The following is a 22,796-nucleotide window of genomic DNA, read 5'->3' on the forward strand; positions in this document are numbered from 1 at the left end:
AGCATATGATACAACACATGGAAAACCCTCTGTTTAGTTTTAGCTTCGTTGAATTTGGTTTTGGTTAATTGGCAGGGAAACTTCATTTTAAATGCACTCAATTGCTGAAAGTGTAAAAATGCAATTTCAACATGCAAATTTTATTTGACAAGTACTTTCGCATCATTTTTGATTGTATGAATTCATTAATAGACATAATTATAACTGGACATTAAAGGAGCTCCTGATTCTTGCTACAAGTTTACACAAAAGTAAAATTACAAAGCACAATGTCTACTGCAAAATTACCGACAAAAGTTCCATTATTATTTTTTGAAGCACAGATATAAGTGTATCATGAAATACAATTAAAATTAAAACTTCAATTGCAATGTATTGATGCCAATTATGTTAGGAAAGGCAAGAGGTATGTTACACAAATGTCTGAACATATGCGAATGGAGACACATTTAATTGTATAGTGTGGATAAAGTATGGGATAAAATTTTGAAGCACTAACAAAACAATATTACCAGAAATAATATCTAAATGAAATTTTCCATACCATATCAGATGAAGTTGCTTGATCTATCTCCATCGTAGCACGCAACTGCTTTCGTCGTCTATATTTTGTTCTTCTTGGAAGATCAACAGTGGAATCAACTGCATATCGTTTGTATTGCCCTCTTGAGCCCATAAGAAAAGCTTAAATTACAAAACCGCGAATACAAGTTTTATCAAAACGCTAAATTTTGACAAATTTTGAAGAATATTCATGACAAACTGCTCACGACGAAAGCAGCAAGCGTTTGTTCAAGTCAGCGGTGAAATTACTACAATTGATATTTACCGCCATTACCACAGTAACATAAGTGCTGATCTCACATCACCAAGGTGACAAAGCAACTTTCCTTGCCACTCAAGTAATCAAGTTCAAGTTGTTCTCAGCGTTTTGCAGCTCGCTGTTGTGAAAAGGTGACCAAGTGTGAAAGTTAAGAATGAAGTTTGCGATTTTCGATTTTGGAGACAATACTTTTGATATTGGCCAAACATCATGGATACAAGATAAAAATTCTACAACATTTGATAACGAATCCTGGCTCTTTACCCACGAAATAATTGTCAAGTGGCCCATAGACTTCAATGCAGCGAAACGAAAAATGCGAAAAAAAATTGATGTAGATACAACCAAAACGGAAAGCGAAAGATGTCCCGCAAGAATTTTAAAAAATTTGGAGGTTGGCGTTTGATTTTGATTTTTGAAATGCCACTGCAAAAATATAAATTTAAAACGTATAAATATTTCGAATAATCGTTTCTGTATAAACGAAATTTATAAAAAATGAAAGTGACAATATGGCGGACACTTACTTTTTCAAAAAAGCATTGCTGGATATATACCATTTTTTGTCATGAGAATGAGTATCTATAATTTCTCTACAAGTTTCGGATTATAAAAACTATAAAAATCGTAAAACTATAAAAGCATTCTACATTTTATTATTAGATGACTTTGACTCCATGGATTCATGCTTAGAGATGTATCTGAAAAGTGGAAAAACTTCAACTCCTAAAAGAGGAAAAGGTCAAAGAATCTCACAAAAGAATTATAAATACCATTCCGACTCCGATAAGGAGGATTATGAAGTCCAGTTTAGTTCACATATAAGTAAAAAAGTATGTTTTTTATCGTGATTAGAGATTACAATCTTTTTGGTATCACTTTTAGATTCCAGCTTTTGTAGAAACTGCTAAATATTGTACTAAAAAGGCGTTACTGTCTATATGATTGTTTTTATTTAGCCTCCTTCAAAGAAAAGAAAAGTCCAGAAAGATAGTGAAACGAAAAACTCCTTATATTCCATGGTTAAAGAAAAATATAAACAAACAGAGGTATTCATATTGTATTAATTACTTGATGCTTCATTAGTATTAATATGTCCTGAGGAGTAAAAGATCATTGACCGGTTGCTTTTTAAAGGGACATAGCTTCATGTTAAAAACTAACTTAGGGTTTGATTTGCTAACATAGGGTTAGCTAATCCTGTGTTAAAATTTTGTTATTGAAAGTAGAGTTCAAGCAACGGTCTAACTAACTCTGAGTTAAGACCATTGAGTTCTATAATAACTCCATTAAGACCATTGTTCTATAATAACTGGAGTTCTCTTATTGGAGTTCTATAATAACTCTTATTGGAGTTCTATAATAACTCCAATAAGACCATTGAGTTATTATAGAACTCAATGGTTAAGACATTTAACCTTGAGTTAAAAAGCGCGCGACTCCAAAAAGATCAATTAACAATGTGTTCAATCAAATCGACCAATCACAGACGAGAAGCCAGCTGGCAAAAAAGTTGTTTTTCCTTTTTTTAGTACTTTCTCGATAATGGAGCATGGCCATTTTTGGATGTGATTCTTACGTCTATTTACAGCCAACGATGGTTAGAAGTAATGAGTTTTGAAATATTTTCGTGTTTCATAAGCTTTTGTCAATTGATTACAGCTAATGTGCGTTCTTCTCATGTTCAAATATGTTATTTTAGTTAGGCGAGCATTGTATGAGTACTCGTAATGCACTTTTTTGGATAAATTCATACGCTGAGTGAGAATATATATTTAAACATTGAAATAAAATAAGTTAAACAAAAGTATATGTTGTCGCTACTCGTTTCACAGAGCAGGGCAATCTTCTCGGGAATCTTAAGCATTATGATTAATATAAATGTTTTACTGATTTTTTAAAAGTTTGAAACAGTGCAAAATGAAGAAGACAACTTAAACGAGAATCGTTCCGTAAGTATACAAATTTTTTGCAGTTCTTAGCAGTTGACGTTGCCCAGATAGAGTAAGTTTTGCTTTCTTATTTAACGTATTCGAGATTTGCCTGGTAAAAGGGTATTGTCATTATAAATGCCCTAAATTATTGTTTCTACAATGCTTTGTTTACAGGACAGTACGTCGTTTTTACAGCTAAAAAAAATCGAAAATCGTTTAAAAGAACTTTCCGAAGAATGTAGAAACTTAAAGATACAGACGACAAATTTAGCTGCGCTGATGAATTCTGTGAAAGGTAAATGTTGGAATAGTGACAAGAACTGGCAATGTCTTCAACAATTGAAATGTAAGTTCTTTCATTTTCAGAATTACCCATTATTGTCAAAAGCCTGGAAACATTAATTAATGAACTCCAGTCAAGCAGTACTCATTCAGTCTCGCCACCTGTGAACACTGATTTACCAAAACACCTGTCCCCTTTATGCCTTAAAAGCTCTTGCGATGCACCTACGATTGAGGAAAATGATAATGCTGGCAACGGAGTGGAAGAGATGGTAAGAATAGTGCCTTCTTAGTTAAAATAAAAGTCGTCTATATGCGCAATGCCTCAGCACAGTTCCGTAAAAAAAAAGGTGTATATCTGTAATGTCAAGCAAATATCATTATATGCAGTATTGGAAATTTAAGAATATGAATATAGCTACAGGGTGTATAAAAAAACGGAACAGTTATGAAAACGCTGCTAAAGGTGTAAGTGTGAAAAATTTGCAAAAGCACTTGGTTAAAATAGTAAATAAGACTTTATATCTTAAGGTAAAGTTTTGGTAAATAACAAACTTTTTAGAATAAAAATTGTGTTACTAAAGCTTTTTTGATCTTGCGGATATGATTACTTAAGCGACAATTTCCTAACTGTTCAGTTTTTTTGGTAGCTACACCCGTATAGCAATCAACATATCGGTATTTTTGTGCGTAGTCAGAGACGCCAACTAACAGCACAATTAAAGTGCCTTTTGTTTAAGATAGGCATTCCAAAACAATCCAGAAGATGCTTCTTAACTTCAACTGGATCTCACAAATTTATTTTGGATCAACAGGTAGAGAAGCCAACTAGGCGAGCAACTTGGTTGCTGTCTTTCAATTTCTTTTTGCTAGTGGCATTGCAGTTTAAAATTCGACCTGATATGTTTCAGGAAACCATGTTATCATGTTGAAAACTGATGAATTGTCGAGTCGTAGTACGTTGTAGACATTACCTTGTTCTTGCTAAATTTTCTCTTTTTTCGGAACCTAGAACCTAACTCGTGCATGTGAAGAAAAAATCATAGCTATAGCAAATGGTAAAAGCATTAAATTTAAATGGAAAAAGAAATGACACTCCTTATAAAATAAACAATATTTATTCCAAACGTTATTCATTTCTATTTAATTTTTTTTTTATTTGTAATCTTCAAAATGTCCGCATTTTCTACTGATGATGATACCTTGTAACATGTAACACTTGTGAAAACGTTTAGAATAAATATTCTTTACTTTATACGGAGTGTCAAGTGTTTCGTGTTTTAGTAAAACACTTTATGGCAATCGTAATTGAAGGGTAATATAACTTTTTTCAACACTATGCATTTGAAATTTAAGCCTTCTAAATTTTTTATTAGGTAGCACTGGCTCCTGGTATTACGATTTTGCCTTCGCAGAGGGATCTTTTGACTTTACAAGGAAATCCAAAGAACTACACGTATGCGTTAATGGACATGATGTGGTCCAGAGATGTGTTGGCAACACATTCCCTAACAGGAAAAACGTCCAATGCTCACAAAGATAAAACACCAAAGCCTTCATTGGATGCTTCAAAAGTTGCTGCACTGTGTGGTAAGTAAAGCTTTTAACCTTTATTTTTTTTTAAGATGTATAATACGGTTTGTTAATACGGTCAGCCTTGAGGATTTTTTGTGGGATGGCTTTATGCAAATTGAATTAATATAGGTCCTTTAGAAAACTACAACATTTAATAGAATATTTGATGTAGTTACAAGTAAATTTGAGATGAATTGCAGCATGTTTCAAGACATATACCAAAAAACCAATAAAAACTATATGAAACTTTAAATTGTTTTATAGTGTAGTCAAAAAATTTGAGACTATGTACATGATATCACCCGACAGTTTCAAAACAACAAAAAACTAAGTTTGGGGGCGGAAAAGATGAACGCGTCTGCTTACAGAGCTGACAGTTCAATAAAGGTCACTAAAGTAGTTACTACATTTAGAAATCCCCAGGTACCAAGTAGCTACCACATGAGCGCTCGAAACAGTGTTATTATACGGTCCCGCTCAGTAGCTATAATTTTAATTTGCTACTCCACCAGGTATACTCTATGATTTCTAATTTTTTAAATCAGATTTCTGTCTATTTTAGATGTGGTTGTAAACAAATTTCGATTACCTGACAAAAAAATGGTGAAAGGATTCATAAAGGCAAAGCTAAACAACAGCGAAAGATGTAAAAAATTCAAAATAAGTGACAACGTACCAGATAACTGATTCTTTTTTATAATTTTATTTTTGATAGTAAATTTTCATGTTTTTTTCTAGTTATACATACATATACGTTATTTGTATTATTGGTAATTTTTGCAATTTTATTAACGTATGCAAGTTTTAAAATTTTTAAGTTCTATTAAATTATTTGAGTTTTCTGTATTATATTTAACGGTCATCTACAGTAATGTGTCTGTTTTTTATGACTTATCAATCCTATGATCCTGTAAGAATTTATAGTCTTTTAGAGAGTCTTATAGAAACTTGTGGGGCAAAACTATGTCATTTAAAATCATGTAGAATTCCCTATGTATGTTTTAAGAACTCCCCATGACAATTAGATTATGTAGCAATTCACGTGAGATTTTATAAAAAATCCGATTAGATTCTGTTGTAATCTGTAAGCAATAGTTTAGCCTCTTTACAAATTCTTTTAAGAGTTTTGTGGGAATTTTCGCCGGAGATCTAATACGAATTCTTATAGGAATTCTTGCAGGATGTCTTATTGCAGATGTTGTAGGAATTTGTATAGGAATGCTTGTAGGAATTCCAATAGGATTCCTTTGTAAGAATTCGTATAGGAATTCTTGTAAGAATTCTTATATGAATTCCTATAGGTTCCTACAGCATGCTACACGTTGTTCCTATAGGCTCATGGGCCAATTTCCAATAGGATCCTATAGGAAGTTTTAATAGGAATTTGGAGATCTGGTAAGAATTCTTATAGCAATAATTTGTGTAGGAAAACTTGTAGGAATTCCAATAGGATTACTTTGTAAGAATTCTTATAGGAATTCTTGTAGGAATTCCTATAGGTTCTTACAGCATCCTATAGATTATTCCTATAGATTTACATTGACTAGTCTTTGGGATCACATGTAAATTTTCATTGATTACAATCAATCATACAATTTATCAAACTTTTAGCAACATATAGATAGCGAATATTCACGGGAATAATCTTATCAATCTGTGACAAACTGGAATTCGAATTCAGGAGTTCGTTCCCATGTACTTTACTTATGTTACTGAAATTCGAACAACAAATACTTAATACATGATATTTACCTTTTGATGAAAATGCTTTGCACAATTTTATCGAGATTTTCGTAAGGCGTCTTCTCCAATGAATACGATGACTAGAAAATGAAAGTATTGATCCATAGATATAGTAGGACTAGATTGCTAACGAGCCGCCATATTGCGTGACATCCATGATAAATCCAAGGATGGCGTGGGAACCGGGCAAAAAACATGGAGTCACTATAGGGCAATTGATGTTTTTCGCAATTTACTTCTTCTCATTGTTTTCAAACTCTTCCGATGAAGTTTTATTGGAAACAAATCTTTATTTCAAGTGTTTTGAAACCATATTGGACAGTTATAATTGAAATACGGGTGAAAATATCGCTTTCGAAATATTGTGTAAATTGGTCGTTTGGTTGTCTCAAGTTGTTTGTCCACTAAGAGAAACAGATTTTTTCAGCTTTAACTCCCATACTGATTTGTTGCGCATCGTAATATGTCATATTGACAATTTACAGAAAGATTGGGGAATCAATCTGAATATTTCTGACAAAAAAGCGACTTATTCGAGAAAGCACTCCCACTGTACTCGTACTGATATGTGAGATATGTGCGATTCAAACACGGTTTAGAAAGGCCATCCGACTTTGAATGAATGAAAAGAGGAGCAAGGAGATACATAACACTGCAGCACTATTATCTACTGACAAGATCTTACAGCTAAGTGGTTCAACGAAAGAGAAGGAACTTATATTCAGAAGCTTGTTATATTACCAGTGGTTATTTCAAAATCTGACATAACATTCAAACACATAACCCAAGATACTGTTACAATACTATTTTTTTGAGAGAGTTATAAAGCTCTGTATAAAGTATTTTTTTACCAGAGCTAAGGTGTTCATTAAATTTATATATTATCTTATGAAATATTTGATATGGATGTCATCGGTGGCATATCCAGAATGAATGTTTTACACTTGCTATGTAAATTTCACTGCATGATTGCTTATTTCATTAGAAATCTATTGTTTTTACAGTGAGTGAACACAGCAAATTTGGGATAGCATGACCAAATAAAAATGCTGGCTATGGCTGAGATTATTATAAGATATAGCTGTGAATAAAATATGTGACTTTTATGCTTATCATACTTAGTTATAGTATATGTTTTTATTATGCTATAGCTACAACACCATCTATGATACCAGTTGTTTCCAATGGCAATACAATTTTATAACTACAAATGTCTAAATTGCATCACATTATTAACATGCAACTAATGACGTCTGACAAAAATTGTATCATACTGCTCAGTTGGTTCATTTTATGACACTTACGTACAAAGATAAGTAAACTACTGATATTTCTTTGTTCAATACATGAAATTTTACTAGTAAAGAAAATTGCCATACAGCTATGGTTTTTCTGCTCTAACAAACGAGGCAGCCTAGTCCTGGCTAACATTACCGTAAAAAAATGCAGGAATTTACATATTATCTTTTGGTCTCACTAAGCATCACTGTTGTCTTAAATTGAAATTGTCAAAAAGTAGTTTCTTTGTTTGTTGAGTCATGCTCATAAACCACAAGATTGTTATTTCATCCCATAAGCAGTCGTATAGGATGGAATAACAATCCAAATGCTCTACAGTTTAAGTGGGCACTCTGAGCACTGATACAAAAGAATGAAGTGACAGCTCCAGCAACTGCCAACTGCTCTGTTGTAAGTGAAAGCAAGCTAGCTGAAGAGACACAAAATGTTGATAGGAGAGTTGCAGCATTATTAAACAGTTCCACTCTTTGGCATGATGATGTACTGACATATATCAGTGGACACATAGCCAAGAAAATTACAAGTTGCATCAAGTGTGCTGAATGTGCAACTGCCTTAACCATAGAGAATGATGACCAACCTCTCATACCTGACCACTCATACTGTCATGAAGGTTCATTAAAGTCAAGCTTAACATCTTTCAAGACCTATGGCAAGCTTACAAGTCCATCCTCATTGGTAAAAGTAGTAAAAGCAGCAGATAAAGCCCTTTGCAAAATGGTCAACAAGTGGAGTTAGTTGTCAGAAAAAACAATCCAAGTTATGCAACGAGATGTCCTGCAAGAAACTAAGCCAAATGCATTTCAATCGCTATTGCAGCATTCTAAGGAAACTCGTGCACTAGATGAGAGCTTTTGCGATGACCATATCACCATCCTCATCAGAAAAATAGCATACATGTACAGTAAAATATTTCTACACCAGTTTTCCAAAGTGTACTCCGAGAGAATCGTTCGTAAAGGAGCTCCATCTAAGCGGCAAAAGCTGACAAAAGTCATCCTTTTTGGAAATGATTAAGACTCTGTCTGTTAAGTGTCAACACACATTTGAAGATTGAAAGAACGAGTAGCATCTTGAAGTGAAATTTATGTAAAAAATATGAAGATTAATTTTCCCATCTTTTTGTATGTATTCAATATGATGTATTTCAACGTGGACGAACCAGTATGGGAGCTAAAGCAAACAAAATCCGTTTATTTTGGTAGACAAACGGCTCGAGACAACCAAACGACCAATTTACACAACACTTCGCAAGCGATATTTTCGCCCGTATTCCAATAACAATTGTCCAATATGGCTTCAAAACATTATTAATAACGCTTTGTTTCCAATAAAACTTGATTGGAGGAGTTTGAAAACACTGAAACGAAGTAAACTGCAAAAAACAACAATTGCCTAATAGTGGCCCTAAGTTTTTTGCCCGGTTCCCGCGCCATCTTGGATTTATCATGAATGTCACGCTGCCGTCTCATTGAGTTCTATAATAACTGGAGCGGCTATCTTTACTGGGGCGAGGTCGCCAAAAAAATGGCGGCCAACGGACGTATTTCCGCTGAAATGATCGCTTTGCAGAAAAATAATATTCTCGACCTCCCCCTGGTGTCCATAGTAAATTATAAAAAATTTTTCAAAAACAAACACGATATCACAGAATATGGATATCGTTAGTTCCATATTCTGTGACGATATTTTTTTTGGCATTCCTTTTATAATGCCAACACTTCAATCGTTCAATTGTTGGATGTCGTAGTTTCCACAAAAAGGTACATATCGCTTCTCACAGGTGAGGTAGTTGTTTGATTTGTTAGTCCGTCAACGATTGAAAAGCAATTATACATGCACTTGAAAAGCCATAAAAATACATATTAAAGATCGTATTTTTTAAGACTGACTTGAACGCCAAATATACTGATGTTTTCCTGTTTTTGTTTATAAAATTCTGCATAATTTTCTGTCATTTTTTTATGCATGAAGTCGTAAATTTACCCATCTATTTGCAAAATAGTTTCCCTAAAGCAAAAAAGACCCTGCACACATTTTGCTCTGTGAGTAAGTATCAAAACGAAATGATCAGCCCCAAGAGTACCCATGATTTGGAGCAGAGCTTGTTATGTTCTATTTGCTGACAACATGCAGGGAAGACCAAGGAGTAAAGATGACTGGAAGATGTTATTGACCAGGCAGAGTCTTAAAAAAATGATAATGCTGTAAAGATAATTGATTTATTGTCTGCCCTATCCAGAGTTATTTAATTTGATCATGGTCAAATTCTATGGATGGAGACAATGGATTCACTAAGGATGCCTTGAATGCTTTGAAGTTAAAGTTCATAAACCAAAGAAAGATGGCAATTAGGTTGTGTGTGTTTTGATGCTTAATGAATTGTCAATTCACAAACATTTAAAATGGGAAAGCCATAAAGTTTGCGTCTATGTAAACATTTGTACTGAGATTAATGATGACTTGATGCAGATGTGAAGCATCAAACTGTATAAGCCATTGGGTTTTACATAACTTAATGTTTAAATCATGTCATATCTTTATCAAAATATTTTAGTTGAGTGTTGTATAAATGTTACTAATATCTAATGCACTATACTGAAGCATTAAATATTCAGTGATGAAACCTTTAAAGTTACTGTACTGTATATTTCTTCATTATAACAGTTTTTGCTTTAAGAAACAGTTTGAGCTTATTTACCTAGTAAAGTACAGAATGGAAATTTATCATATGCATTATTGCTACTTTTTTAAAGAAAAGTTTTGCACTTTTCAAAGCTTTCCTATTTTTTGCTTCTTATTTCTTTTCATGAGATTGATGATATATGGTTAATATAATCCAATAACTTTATAATTTCTAAAAAGCTTTTAAGCTTCTAGCATAAAAGTACACTATAGGTATTTGATTCATTTGGTTATATTGCCTTGCTATGACATATCTACTTGCACTTCATCATTCTTGTATGAACAAAACACCAGATGTGGATACTCAGAGAAAAAAATGCACTACCAACTGCTTATGAAATTTATTATTGAGGTGAAAACTGTGTTAATCATTCAAATTGTGTACTTATATTGAAAATATAGGAAAAACAAAACAAAGTGAAAAAGAAGGGTAGAAGTATTAAAACTACAAATGAATTATAAACACCATTGGAAGCATAAGTGTTTTGATGATTATTTGCATTTTGCCCAATTCATATATCAATACAACAAAATCATGTGCTACAACTTTACAAGTATTTGATGCAGTTGCACTTCAGAACATCACAAAAAGGTTACTTAAAGTAATTTCTATACAATATTGTTTGTTTTCATTTACCAAAGCTATGCAGACTTGAGTCTTTTTGAAATTTCATATGAAACTCAATTACAGAAAATCCGTAAATATCCATTGATTTAATATTTACTTTTTTAAAGAAACAAGTAAAAATCCAACAATTGTGGCGAAAAAAGCCATTGCCAATTGCATGAAAAGAAGCAAAATAGCAATGATAAAAAATAAGCTAACTTCTCCCTCGTGAACCGTGGAGATGAACTGTGATATACTTTTTTGTATAGACTAAAGAGTTTAATCGATCAAACAAGTTTGACGCTGGTAAGAAAACGACGCACATCTGCATTCATACATGTGTAGCCGACATATAGGTCTTTCGTCGATAGTTATAAATGCATCCTTGTAGGAGCACATAACTGACAACCACAGTTGACTCGCTGTTATGAAATTTAAGGTTTTTACCTTGATTTCCATCAAAAAATTGCTTGCCAAATCCCAAATACACACATACATTTTCTTCACTCTTTCCTCAGGAGGGAGTGGGAAATTGTTAAATTTTCGGAAAAGCGGTCAATTTCGGTAAATCTCAGCGGCAACGGACGAAATCCGCCATTTTTTTGGCGTCATCAGATATCTAAGGCCGCGCTTGAGATAGCCGCTCCAGTTATTATAGAACTCAATGGACATGTGTAGCTCTGGTGGAATATGTGTAGCTCTGGTGGGATATGTGTAGCTCTGGTTGGATATGTGTAGCTCTGGTTGGATATGTGTAGCTCTGGTGGGATATGTGTAGCTCTGGTGGGATGTGTGTAGCTCTGGTGGGGTATGTGTAGCTCTGGTTGGATATGTGTAACTCTGGTGGGATATGTGTAGCTCTGGTGGGATATGTGTAGCTCTGGTGGGATATGTGTAGCTCTGCTGGGATATGTGTAGCTCTGGCGAGATATGAAATCGATAGGTTCGAGTTTTTGACTCTTTGATTACAAATGGCTAAATGAACAGATAATTGTCTGCACAAGTTGCATTTCCGCTAATTAGCACAAAACAAAGCGCGTTCATAACTTAACACTTCTGTTTGTTTTTCTAATTGGAGTTGAACGAATACATTCAAATAGCAAAGTTTCATCTTTCAGTACAACTATATAATATCCGTTGGAATCGTTTTTATTCCAAATCATGAATTGGATTGCGAGTGTGCAGTTGATAAGTTAGTTGTTAAATCGCTCTATCGTCTGTTTTTTGTAATGATCACAAGGTCTGTACCAACTATTAAAAAGAATTTAAAACTAATTATTGCTTACATTTATAACTTCTACAGTTATTCCAAGATTTTCCGACGTCGTCGATTCAACTGTGGAAACTTTGAACCGAAATCCTCGCGAGAAAATTGACGGGGAAGCTGTTGTTCAGGCATCGCAACTTGTAAGTAAACATCATGTCTGGTCTGGTGAAGTGTTCACCAAATTTTTCACCGAACTTCATGTTGTTACATCTTGCTACATGTTTAAGGCGTTTAAAGTGCACACGACACGAAAGTTGTGCTATTTAGATTATATTTTCATTGAACATAACGTTCAAATAGATAGCGTTTCTTCTAAAACCGTTTATTCGTATGACACTTCGTTCTCAAGATATTGTAGTTTGTGTCGTTAATGTACGCTTTGCAAAATTTGTGACGTCACATTGCATCATGAAAATTTGAAATTTTGAGGTATATTTGCTGATTTGTTACGTCAGTGGAGCGGAGTTCCCTTCGTTGTGAAGAATTGATCGCATGAAAACTGCCCAATCGTATCAACCAAAAGTTTGCAAGGAAACTGGCGGATGTTTGAAAGTGTGCGTCGATTTATTATGCAGAATGACTTCACGAGTTGTATGAGTCGGACTTATTCAAAAAACTTCGATATCTTATGAATGAACTCTAGAAAGTGCAGTAATATCGTTAATATCGAACGAAATATCGTTAATATCGTTAATATCGTTATTATCGAATATCGTTAATATTTGCTTTAGTTGTAAACAATAGAACGAGCCTTTTTATTGTGTATAACACCGACGTTTGCGAAGCAGCTACGGCTCTATTTTTCAATAATGATATCAAAGAATCGATAATACTGGTTTTACAAGAATATAGGACTCTTTAGACTGAAAAATCTTCACTATTTTAAGTTTTATGTACGATATATTTGTACTATTTTATTGTTTGTTTACCTTTCACTTTGCGTACGAAATACAAGAAAGTTTTGCAGGTCATATTTTCCTTTTTAATAAACATCTGCGCTCAAAAAGGGTTCTAAATTAAAGCCTGGATGCTCGAAAATAGTACTGTAAACTAATTTCTTACAGAATGAAGACATATACCTACTTTCTTTGCTTAAAAAGACATCGTAGTCGCGATTACGAATTTTTTACAAAACATCGTACTCAGATTGATGACGGCTACGTGTTTTTGTTGTCGCAACAATGTTTTCGCGCCAAAATGACGTAAATCGTACTCGTAGTCGTACTCGTAGGCTCTGCTAAAACTCCCTATTGTTAGCTAGAAGAGAGCACACGTCTATACTAAATAACAATTATATGAATGCAAGAGTTTGGATAAATTAGATGAAGATATGATCTTCGCACTTTATTGGACAATTTTTAAGCAATTGTCTCATAAACCTGAAAAAATCAGGTGACTCAACGGGATTCGAACCCATGACCTCTGTTTCAAACACCGCACTGCATAAAACATTCATAGTTTAGATAAACTCCGGATTAAATTATATCAATGTCAAATCCAGATTTACGATCAAAGCTCATTTACAGGTGTTAGTGTTAATGAAGCAAAGGATTCGCTTGGTCGTATCGGTGCTACTGGTAATGCAAATCCTGGACCAGGTGGCTCTTGGGTATTTATGGGATACACGGGACCAGATGCAGTAGATTGGGTCACACAGGAATCGAAGCCTCGATACGAAGGACCCTCAGTATTATCCGACTTTGTTTCTTTACCCGCTACCGTGAAGGCAGTCGAGGAAGAACCAGGTATTTTGTTTAACGAATTTTGCATCACTATTAATGAAGAGCTTTGCAGAGATTCTCCGAAATGCGTGTGCAGCACGTTTCAACACGTTTCCTGTTACTTTTAGTTCGTCCGCCTTCGCTTGTCGCCGTCGACGGTTTCGAACTCGCAGCCGAACCCGAACCTGAACCTGAAAATGATAGCGATGATGAAGAAACTGGAACGAGTTTCGCGGAAATGAGTGACAGGGTAAGTATGCTTTATATTAATCATTACTAAATAATATTTTCATGTCCTTTTCTCTGATAAAAATTTCCCGTTATGGCAGACTGTATTGGTGGGGGTGCCCTCTTAAATTAAACCTGCCAACACCTTAATGAAATTGAGACAGTTGTAAGATGGCGCGGTGCGTATCGATCTACGTATTTCCATTTTAATATCTACTTACATACGTATAGCTTAGCCATATACCATGATGCATTGCGTTGTGCTTTGTGATTGGGTCAGTTTTTCGATCTTTTTTTTCATAAAACTAGGCAAAAATGAAAGCGATGCCCGCCGAAGATAAGGCGAAAATTGAACAACTGTCAACCGAGCTGCGTTCAGAGAAATCGAGGTTCGAAAATATGTTGTCACAGTGGGATGAATCTGGCAACGAGATTGTTGTTTTGGCTAAGAAGATGTGTGTGATGATGATGGATATGTCGGACTTTCGTTGATTACATGTTTGATGTCCAGGTTGGTATAGTCCTGAGAAGGACTGTTTTCGTTGTTGACTCTGAAGATGACTACCGCTAAGGTTGTCGAAACGTCAGTCAACAACAACAAAAACAGTCCTTCTCAAGACTATACCAACCTGGACGATCTACATTTACAAACCTGTAACGATACTCCTGGGTTCAAACCATTTACTTTAGTACGTTGGTTAATCACGACTTTCCTTATGTCATCTGAGATCAAACAAACGCTGTTTGTTTTTTTATATTAACAGAGGTACTGGAACATTGAAGACAACCATGGACGTTATAACTGCGGCAAAGGTGAGTGTCGATTCTGAAGCAGATGAACTCCGACTTGTGATTGATATTCTAAAAAAAAGTAGAGAAAAATCTGCCTTATATATATGTCAATGTACAACACAGCACAAGAGAAAATTTAAAAAAAATAGTCACAATATAATGTGACGTCAATGTAATAATTCTGGCCATTTCTATCGTGGATGACCATTGAACTAAAATACATGGAAAGCATGTATTTTAGTTCAATGGGCATGACTTCAAAGTGCCGGCTTACAATATGTAGAAAATTTATGTTAATTATTCCTCTTGTGGGTGATTCTGATATTTTTTTGTTTGCGTTTGGTTGTAGCGTATTGCAAAAGCTGGCGAAAGAATAAATCAATTATCAACAGAAGTTGCTGAAAAGGTGCTTGTGATTTATTTGTTGAGCAAACATAATAGCGAACAACAAGGGCAAATTTTTGCCGCCTGAAATGCTTCATTATGTGAGCATTGTACGTCTCTAATGCCCGGGCAAATTCTTTCAGTTTATTTTAAACTTAATTATTGTGAGAAAATTACATTTATGTCTCAACAAGATAGGATGTTCTTGCGATGGTATCCAGTGGAAGATAAAATCTGTCCTTTAGACAATGTCAATGTTACCCTTTGCGTTTGCCAATTGTCTAATCTGGATATTTAAGCAAACGAAAGAGATTGTCTTTCTAAAAAAACAAAATGAAAGCTTGAGTTTCTTGTAAATATTATATTGCAGAGACCGGTTGCACGAAGCCTGGATAGCGTTATCCATTGGATAGCAAAAATTTTCCAAAAAAGGTGTTTGTATTTTACTTACGACAAAGAATATTCGTTATCTTCGAAAAAATATTTTATTTCAGTGATTGCTCAATTCGAATCTTATATTTTTTGCGTTATGGTTTTATAAAAGTTTAAAAAAATTGCTGCCCAATGGATAACGCTATCCAGGCTTCCTGCAACCGGCCCCAAGGGCCGTACTTTTTATTGCTCTCTATTGCATGTATTTGATTTTCGCACTCGTGTTGCATCCAAGTTTTGCAGCCACTAGATACCACGTACAATGTTAACATTATCTTTCTTTTCCTGACTTTAGTGTCCTCATTCTCAATCGAAGAACGATCTTCTCGCATACATTCAACGCGTCTCTCTTTTTTCACATCAACTCACCATCACCAGTCGAGTGAAAGCTGATATCCAGACAATCAGTGGCGTCGAAGTTGTGTCAGCGGTAAGTCCGTTGTTGTGTCAGCGGTAAGTCCGTTGCCAGCGGAGATATTTGTGACTTTCTTTTTCGAAATAAATTGACCACTTTAGCGGTAGTTGCCATAGCGTCCAACTTGAAATGAAATATGCGGAGCTAATTGTGTCTCCTTTGCTTAATTAATATACTAGCTAACTTCGAGACCATGATTTAAAGTTTCCTTTTCTCTTTATCAGTTGGAAAGTGCAACTTCTCTTATAACAGCTGCGAAAACTTGATGAATGCTGTTATACTAACAGTCAAAGCTTCTTATGTCGCTTCTACTAAGGTAAGTGAGCAATAAACAAGTGATTTGACTCAACGTTGAATTTCATAATTATTAAGATTTGCCATTATTCCGTTTCTAGTTTCGAGGTTCTAACAGATCAGTGGTAAGTTATTAAATCATATTATAAATTAAACACAATGAAACGTGTGCGCTGATTGGTCTAGAGCTGTGTTTGCATTGGCCTTTGCAAAACACAACTGAGCTCAACCAATCATAACAATCAATCAGTCATAGAGAATTTGCAAATTGAGCATGAATACATTTTAGAAGAAAAATTAAAATGTTTGTCTTTTTGCATTTTATTTTTAAAGAAATAAAAGATGTTTTTCGTGTTTACACAGGCTTATGCAAACCTCGAGCATGTGCAACCCTCAACCTTCGGTCTCGGGCTTGCACTGATCTGCTTTCGAGTTCTTCCGAAGATCTCCTCGGTTTGCATAAGCCTGTGCAAACACAGTAAACATCTTTTATTTCTTAAATATCGTGTTTTATTCATGAGTAAATATTATATTCGCCCATCAAACTTTAGGTTGTGTTACATTAAGGTTTTGTCGATGATAGATGTGTATAGATTACTACCAACGATGATCATTACATGTGTAGCTATTTGTGATTGCTGGGGCATAGTTGCTTGACTGCAAGTATCTTGTCAATTGGAATGACCAATTGGATTGAAGAAAAAGAGCAAATAGTGACGTATATGACAAGGTCACGTTTGACGATCTCTAAAACGTAGTTCTTTTTCAGGTCAACTGGACAATGAAAGCGCCCAACATGAAACCGCTTGTCACTCAAAGGAGTTTCGCAGACGATGACTCATCACCTCGTAGGTTAACCAAGTCGACAAGATATAGTGAAGTAAATCCACTTGTCCCTCTCGATCAATTCGACACATCTCGACCAATGAAAAGAGCAGATTTCTAGAAACTATCGATTTTATAGGTAAATAGTAACTTATGTATGTTATCGTATTGACAGGTATGTGTGGGTAATTCAAGGCTGCGATAGATGCACTTTGATTGTATGAAATTTTAGGTAATTTTAATGACGATTGGTGATGGCGGTGGCCCTAAGGGCTCGCCATCATTCAACTCACCTTATTTTGTGTCAAGACTTGCTTGCAGCTAATCATATAGCTGCAGTGTAGGAGTTCTTGTCTGTAAAATGAACCTTAGCACGATGTATTACAGAGGCTGACAGGCTGATATTATTTAACTTACATGGATAGACGAAGCGTTCTATCCTTTGTTTAAAAAAACACGTATTTTACTTGTAACGATGTCTTCAATTAATTAATTATGTCTTCGTCTAATTTTCAAATAAAGAAAATCCGAAATATTTTTATCCAAATGTAATTTGGATATTTGCTAGCGTCCGGATTTGTGATGTATACACAGATTATTGAATGATAGAAAAAGTAGCTAAAATAGTGAGCACAGTAAACATATACGTTAACCAGTAAATTGATACCGTTATGCATTGCGCGGCGGCGCCTTGTTTCTTCCAGTTAACTATGGTTGAATTACTTTGCCAATGAAAAAAAAAGTTCGAGTGATTAGTCTTTCAACGACCTGTTTGAGCCCGCATTCCCGCGATAATTTATTTTGAATTATTTATAGAGCTACAACAGGCGGTGAGTGTGTTGTTGCCTCAAACAATGTGGCAATTCAAACGCAACAATTTGTAACTTCTCGATTGTGAAATTAACTGCAGATGGCGGATGAGAATTTTTCCAATAACTGGAGATGACGGATGAGTATTTTTCCAATAACTGGAGATGACGGATGAGTATTTTCCAATAAGTTATGAATACTCCAAATTCGATTTGACGTACATATTGTTGAACAGACGTCGTTTCGAGATTACACACGCACAAACACACATTCATCCGTTTTGTGTGAAGATTGAAATGCATTCTGGTAAAATAGACATGCCGCCATCTGTCTTGAGGCATTTTGTGTAAAGATTACAAATTTTTAGCGATGCAGAAGCGATATTTGTTCATTTCGTTAAAAAAATCGTTTGCGTGCAGCCTCCTGTTGCTTCTTGTATACAAAAATCCGACCACACAAACAATGACACCGACCACCAAAATCCAGAAAACCACGTGAACGCTTTCGTCATTCGCCGTGTATAGTGTCCTTTCGGGGAATTCTCGACAGGCTCTGGAAGAAAAAAATTTTAAATGTCAACGTCGCTGGTATGATGAGTCATGATATTGTACAAGGTATGCAAAACAAAATCGTGCCCTAGTATGTATGAGCCATGATATGTATTGAACTTACTGACCTTTAACAGGTTCCGCTTTTACAAATGGGACAATGTCATCGGTGTTTTCTGTACTTCTAACTGTTTGTTCATCTTTCTCAACTTCCAACTCGTAGAATTTCAAACCGACGATGTCGTGATTATCTGTTGTGCAGGAATTATGATTAGTACCACGATAAAACGACGTTTTCAAAGATGATCTTAACAGGTAACGCGACATCCAAAGAATGAATATTACAGCACGCCTGTGTTTACTACTGGAATTAAACTTCTGATATATGATGCAGATAGTTCAACTGAATAACTGAACTTAAAATAACGTCTTTCTCCAAACTTTACTCTTGCTATTTCGTCTTCATTTCATGCCCTACCACGCTTTAGCGTTAATAGACCAGATTTGGCAGGGAAAGTAGACATTTTGTGGAACTAACAACCTAAAATGACGCCATCATTGGATGTCCCTAAAATGGCTATGGCTCGCTAAGCGCGCAAGGCATTACTGTTATACTCGTTCTTTAATGTCTTTGTCAGCAATGTGTTACGTTTGAAAGCAAAAAAACTACCAAAATCCTATTTACTCAATCTTTTCAGGGAAACAAAGAAATGCTTGGCCGACACAACTTTACCATAACACAGTTCAGAAGAACGACTTTTCTTGTATTTTATCAATATCTTTTTTGCTCCTGAGAAATTCATAAGCCATTTTACAGTGACCCACCTGCCAAATTGCCAGTAGCAGCGCTAAGACCAATGAAATATGAAGTCGGAAGTCGTATACCAGAGACCTGAAGACATGCTTTCCATTCACCATCACTATCAATGTCTGTCATAACTGTTAAAGTTTCTTTGCTACCCAAGTACTGAATCAAAGCATATGTTTCCGCTCCATTATTGCGAAAAGAAGCCTAAGAAAATATCTGAACTGTCAAAATTGGACCATGAAGATATTCAATGAGCGCTTGAAATCATGAAAACAGTTATACAAGAGGTAAAATACAAACCGAGCAGCCCTGTATTTGTGAATAAGCACCATCACGATTATGGTCGTAGTTTAAGGTACCATTGTTTACCATAGCTGATATATAAGGGTGGTCTGCCTATATCAAGAAGAAAAATCATTGCTGAAATGTGGTTTGCTTTGAAGAAAACTTCAATGGATATCAATCTTACAGCGTTATCACCATTTGCATTACTATAAGTGTCAAAGAAAACAGCAAGTCCTGAGAAGAAATTTTTGCTTCCAAAGACTGGACCTAAACAATACAAATAACATTTGTGCATAAATTTATCATATGAACTTTCCACATCCATAGATTTAATGAAATTTACTAAATAAACTCAATTTATTACCGAATTCCATTTTCTCTTTAGCATAATGGAACGCAAAGCCATCTCCATAAAGTGAATCTCCAGAACCATGAACTGAAAAATGGATATGGATTTCCCAATCGCGAGCTGTTACAGGCTGTATGGTAAAAGAAGTTTTCATGTTAATTCACTACTCGGACATAAAACAAATCTTATTTTATTACCACTGACCAATGTGTTCCAAATAAACCCTTTTTGACTTTGATGATCCTCGGTCAATCGGATATGATTACTGGTTATCAATGTGTCACCACCAAAATCCCAAAATTGCAGGCTAGTGCTACCAACTAAATAAAAACTGCTGTAAGCTCTAAGGACTATGACAAAAACGCCACATCTTACATGTTGGAAAACTTTGAAATACTACTATTGATTAATTCTGAACATGCTGAGTTAGCAAATCAATTGTAGATTTTCATCAATGTCAATTTATTTCTACATAAATTAAAAAAATAACCAGCAGCAACGCTTAAGAAGTGTCAAGAAGGCGCATATACAAAAAAGTGCATGTTTTGAGAGCGATCCAAATTTGATTTCCGTCAAATTTTGAAGGCTCAAAAGTCCGTCGGGGCGCCGAGCACGAGCAGCCGGTTCGACCGAAGAAAAATAGTTTTTAAAATGCAGCACCTTGAAATGGTTTCGAAAGTGAATGTTCTCTTCTCACATATCCATTCGAGCTTGCAAGTTCCAAACCGTATATGCTTGAGAAACTATGACAAAATAATGAAAAAAATAACACATTTCGAATGAATATTTGGCCACAGCGGTTCGCCATATTGAAGAGCACAGATTTACTGAAAATATAAATGATGAATTTTCCTTTGTGTTTCCATTTGTTAAATACTGCAACCTTACGAGACATCAGCCAATCATATTACGAAGAAATTTTTTGAGTCAATACTAACATAATAAAAACACTTAATTCACGCAAAAAATAAGTGTTCACTGTCCTAACATCAATTAAGTTTTTTTGGCTTTTTTCAGTCACGGTTCGCAGCCTGCATAACATAGCAGACATGCCTCTGCTTTACACTTTTCCATAGACAAGCAATTGATTCGGGGAGGGAGGAGAATTCAGCGTCCCACATACACATACATTTTCTCATCTTATTCTCCTCCGTCCTCTTTTGAACAGGCTCCGTAGTCAGTGTTTCAAATTTACTCGCTTGTTCTGCTGAAGTTTAATTATTAGGAGAACTACTATACCTAATTTCAATACAATGCCATATACGACCTCAATAACTGTCTAGAGAACAGCCAGCTATACAACACTAGGATCCACTTCAGTGTGTTTGCCATGATTTAACGTCACAGGTTGTGCTAGAGTTCCCAAGGCACGACCAGCATGCACCGGGCTCTTTAGAATTAATGGTGTAACAAAGCGCACGGAACCAATTAGTGACGTAACAATGCTCACGGAGCCAATTACTATCGTCAGAATAAACACGCAATGTTAATTTGTTCATTTCGCAGCAATAGCTCGCATCGCAAGGTTCTACATATTTTCAAAGCAATTTCGAAAGAGAGATATTTTCATTGCAGTTAAGTAGCAACGAGAAAATGGGTAACTGTTTCTCTTGCTGCTTCGGAAAGGATAAAAAAAGCAAACGAGAACGCAGAAAAAACTGCGTCTCGAACTCCGAATCCAAAATGTTCAGCGTCACGATCGCGGAGAAGACATCAAAAGTTGATCTTTCTGAAAAAAATTCAGACGAAGTAAGTACCAATCATTTTTGTAGTATCTTGTAAAGTTTAATTGCTAAATATGCTCTTTTTGGGTGAGTAGCTATAACGCAACAAGTTAAACATTTTTATAAAGTTTTCTGAAGTTTTTGTCGCAATTATATCACTTTGTAATGAATTATGTTATAGCTAATTGTGTGTTTTTTCTTTACAGTAAATAAAAACATTTTTTTCGTGTGTTTTTGTTTTTTTTTCTTCTTGGGTCAATAGCTTTCTTATGAGTAATACGAGTGTAGCATTTTTTCGCTATGAATCGAAAGGTTTTCTGCGCTTTTTTGCTAAAACTAATTATTTGTCATAGCAACTCAGACCCAGGTCTCCTTTAGCGATTGTGCTACGAAGTGCATGCGCACGATTGTGATTGGTGAGAAAAGTTTGATGAGGTTACTGATAATTGAATTGGAATAAATGAGAGTGCATTCATTTCGGAAAATTTTCAACCGTTTTGGAATGTAAACATGAAGTCCAATTTTCATAAAGACGAAATTGCCTACGGAACAAAAGACGAAAGACTACTTCCTTTAACTTAACTCGACGCATTTTCAAGAATTTCAATTGTTTTCGATTTTTGGAAAACATACAAAAACATTCACCAAAACAAAACAGTATTTTATTGCTCTCAACGCATCCCGATTTCATCTTGAACTTTTAGCTACACTATGTTTGACTTGAGCAGAACAAAACTTACATAAGCAAACATTTTAGCTAATCACTTTTCTAATCAAAACAAGTCTAAATAATTTCTTCATGAAGCCATGGCATCTTTACATGATCATGCATTACGTACATTAATTTCTTCATGAAGTCATGGCATCTTTACATGATCATGCATTACGTACATTAATTTCTTCATGAAGTCATGTCATCTTTACATGATCATGCATTACGTACATTAATTTCTTCATGAAGCCATG

At 35.0% G+C, this 22,796-nt stretch overlaps 3 protein-coding genes and 1 long non-coding RNA gene across 5 annotated transcripts; 3 read left to right on the forward strand and 1 right to left on the reverse strand.

Annotated features, from left to right (window-relative positions):
- Positions 1 to 1,829: 1,829 nt before the first annotated feature.
- On the forward strand, positions 1,830 to 5,470 carry LOC124451352 (BEN domain-containing protein 5-like). The gene is made up of 6 exons (XM_047001961.1): positions 1,830 to 1,872; positions 2,728 to 2,775; positions 2,953 to 3,052; positions 3,124 to 3,311; positions 4,416 to 4,629; positions 5,177 to 5,470. The coding sequence occupies exons 1-6, from the start codon at positions 1,843 to 1,845 to the stop codon at positions 5,299 to 5,301; spliced, it is 705 nt and encodes a 234-aa protein (XP_046857917.1). The 5' UTR covers positions 1,830 to 1,842; the 3' UTR covers positions 5,302 to 5,470.
- Positions 5,471 to 12,791: 7,321 nt separating this feature from the next.
- On the forward strand, positions 12,792 to 14,656 carry LOC124452052 (catenin alpha-1-like). Its single transcript, XM_047002646.1, has 4 exons — positions 12,792 to 12,806; positions 13,717 to 13,960; positions 14,065 to 14,186; positions 14,474 to 14,656. The coding sequence occupies exons 1-4, from the start codon at positions 12,792 to 12,794 to the stop codon at positions 14,654 to 14,656; spliced, it is 564 nt and encodes a 187-aa protein (XP_046858602.1).
- Positions 14,657 to 14,898: 242 nt separating this feature from the next.
- On the forward strand, positions 14,899 to 20,601 carry LOC124451066. 2 transcript variants are annotated; one of them, XR_006950329.1, is made up of 8 exons: positions 14,899 to 14,977; positions 15,306 to 15,362; positions 16,068 to 16,202; positions 16,412 to 16,503; positions 16,583 to 16,606; positions 17,251 to 17,445; positions 19,363 to 19,759; positions 20,143 to 20,601. It is a non-coding gene; the product is annotated as an uncharacterized LOC124451066 (long non-coding RNA). The 2 variants fall into 2 exon arrangements; XR_006950330.1 differs by lacking the exons at positions 19,363 to 19,759; positions 20,143 to 20,601 and adding an exon at positions 18,123 to 18,497.
- On the reverse strand, positions 18,395 to 20,928 carry LOC124451065 (vesicular integral-membrane protein VIP36-like). Its single transcript, XM_047001697.1, has 8 exons — positions 20,767 to 20,928; positions 20,311 to 20,426; positions 20,122 to 20,236; positions 19,942 to 20,024; positions 19,773 to 19,868; positions 19,490 to 19,676; positions 18,793 to 18,915; positions 18,395 to 18,668 (listed from the first exon to the last, which is right to left on the reverse strand). Exons 1-8 carry the CDS (start codon positions 20,912 to 20,914, stop codon positions 18,505 to 18,507), a joined length of 1,032 nt encoding a protein of 343 aa, XP_046857653.1. The 5' UTR covers positions 20,915 to 20,928; the 3' UTR covers positions 18,395 to 18,504.
- Between the last annotated feature and the right edge of the window lie 1,868 nt (positions 20,929 to 22,796).

The sequence above is a fragment of the Xenia sp. Carnegie-2017 genome, unplaced genomic scaffold (assembly GCF_021976095.1).
Source record: "Xenia sp. Carnegie-2017 unplaced genomic scaffold, XeniaSp_v1 HiC_scaffold_24, whole genome shotgun sequence".
Lineage (NCBI taxonomy): Eukaryota > Metazoa > Cnidaria > Anthozoa > Malacalcyonacea > Xeniidae > Xenia > Xenia sp. Carnegie-2017.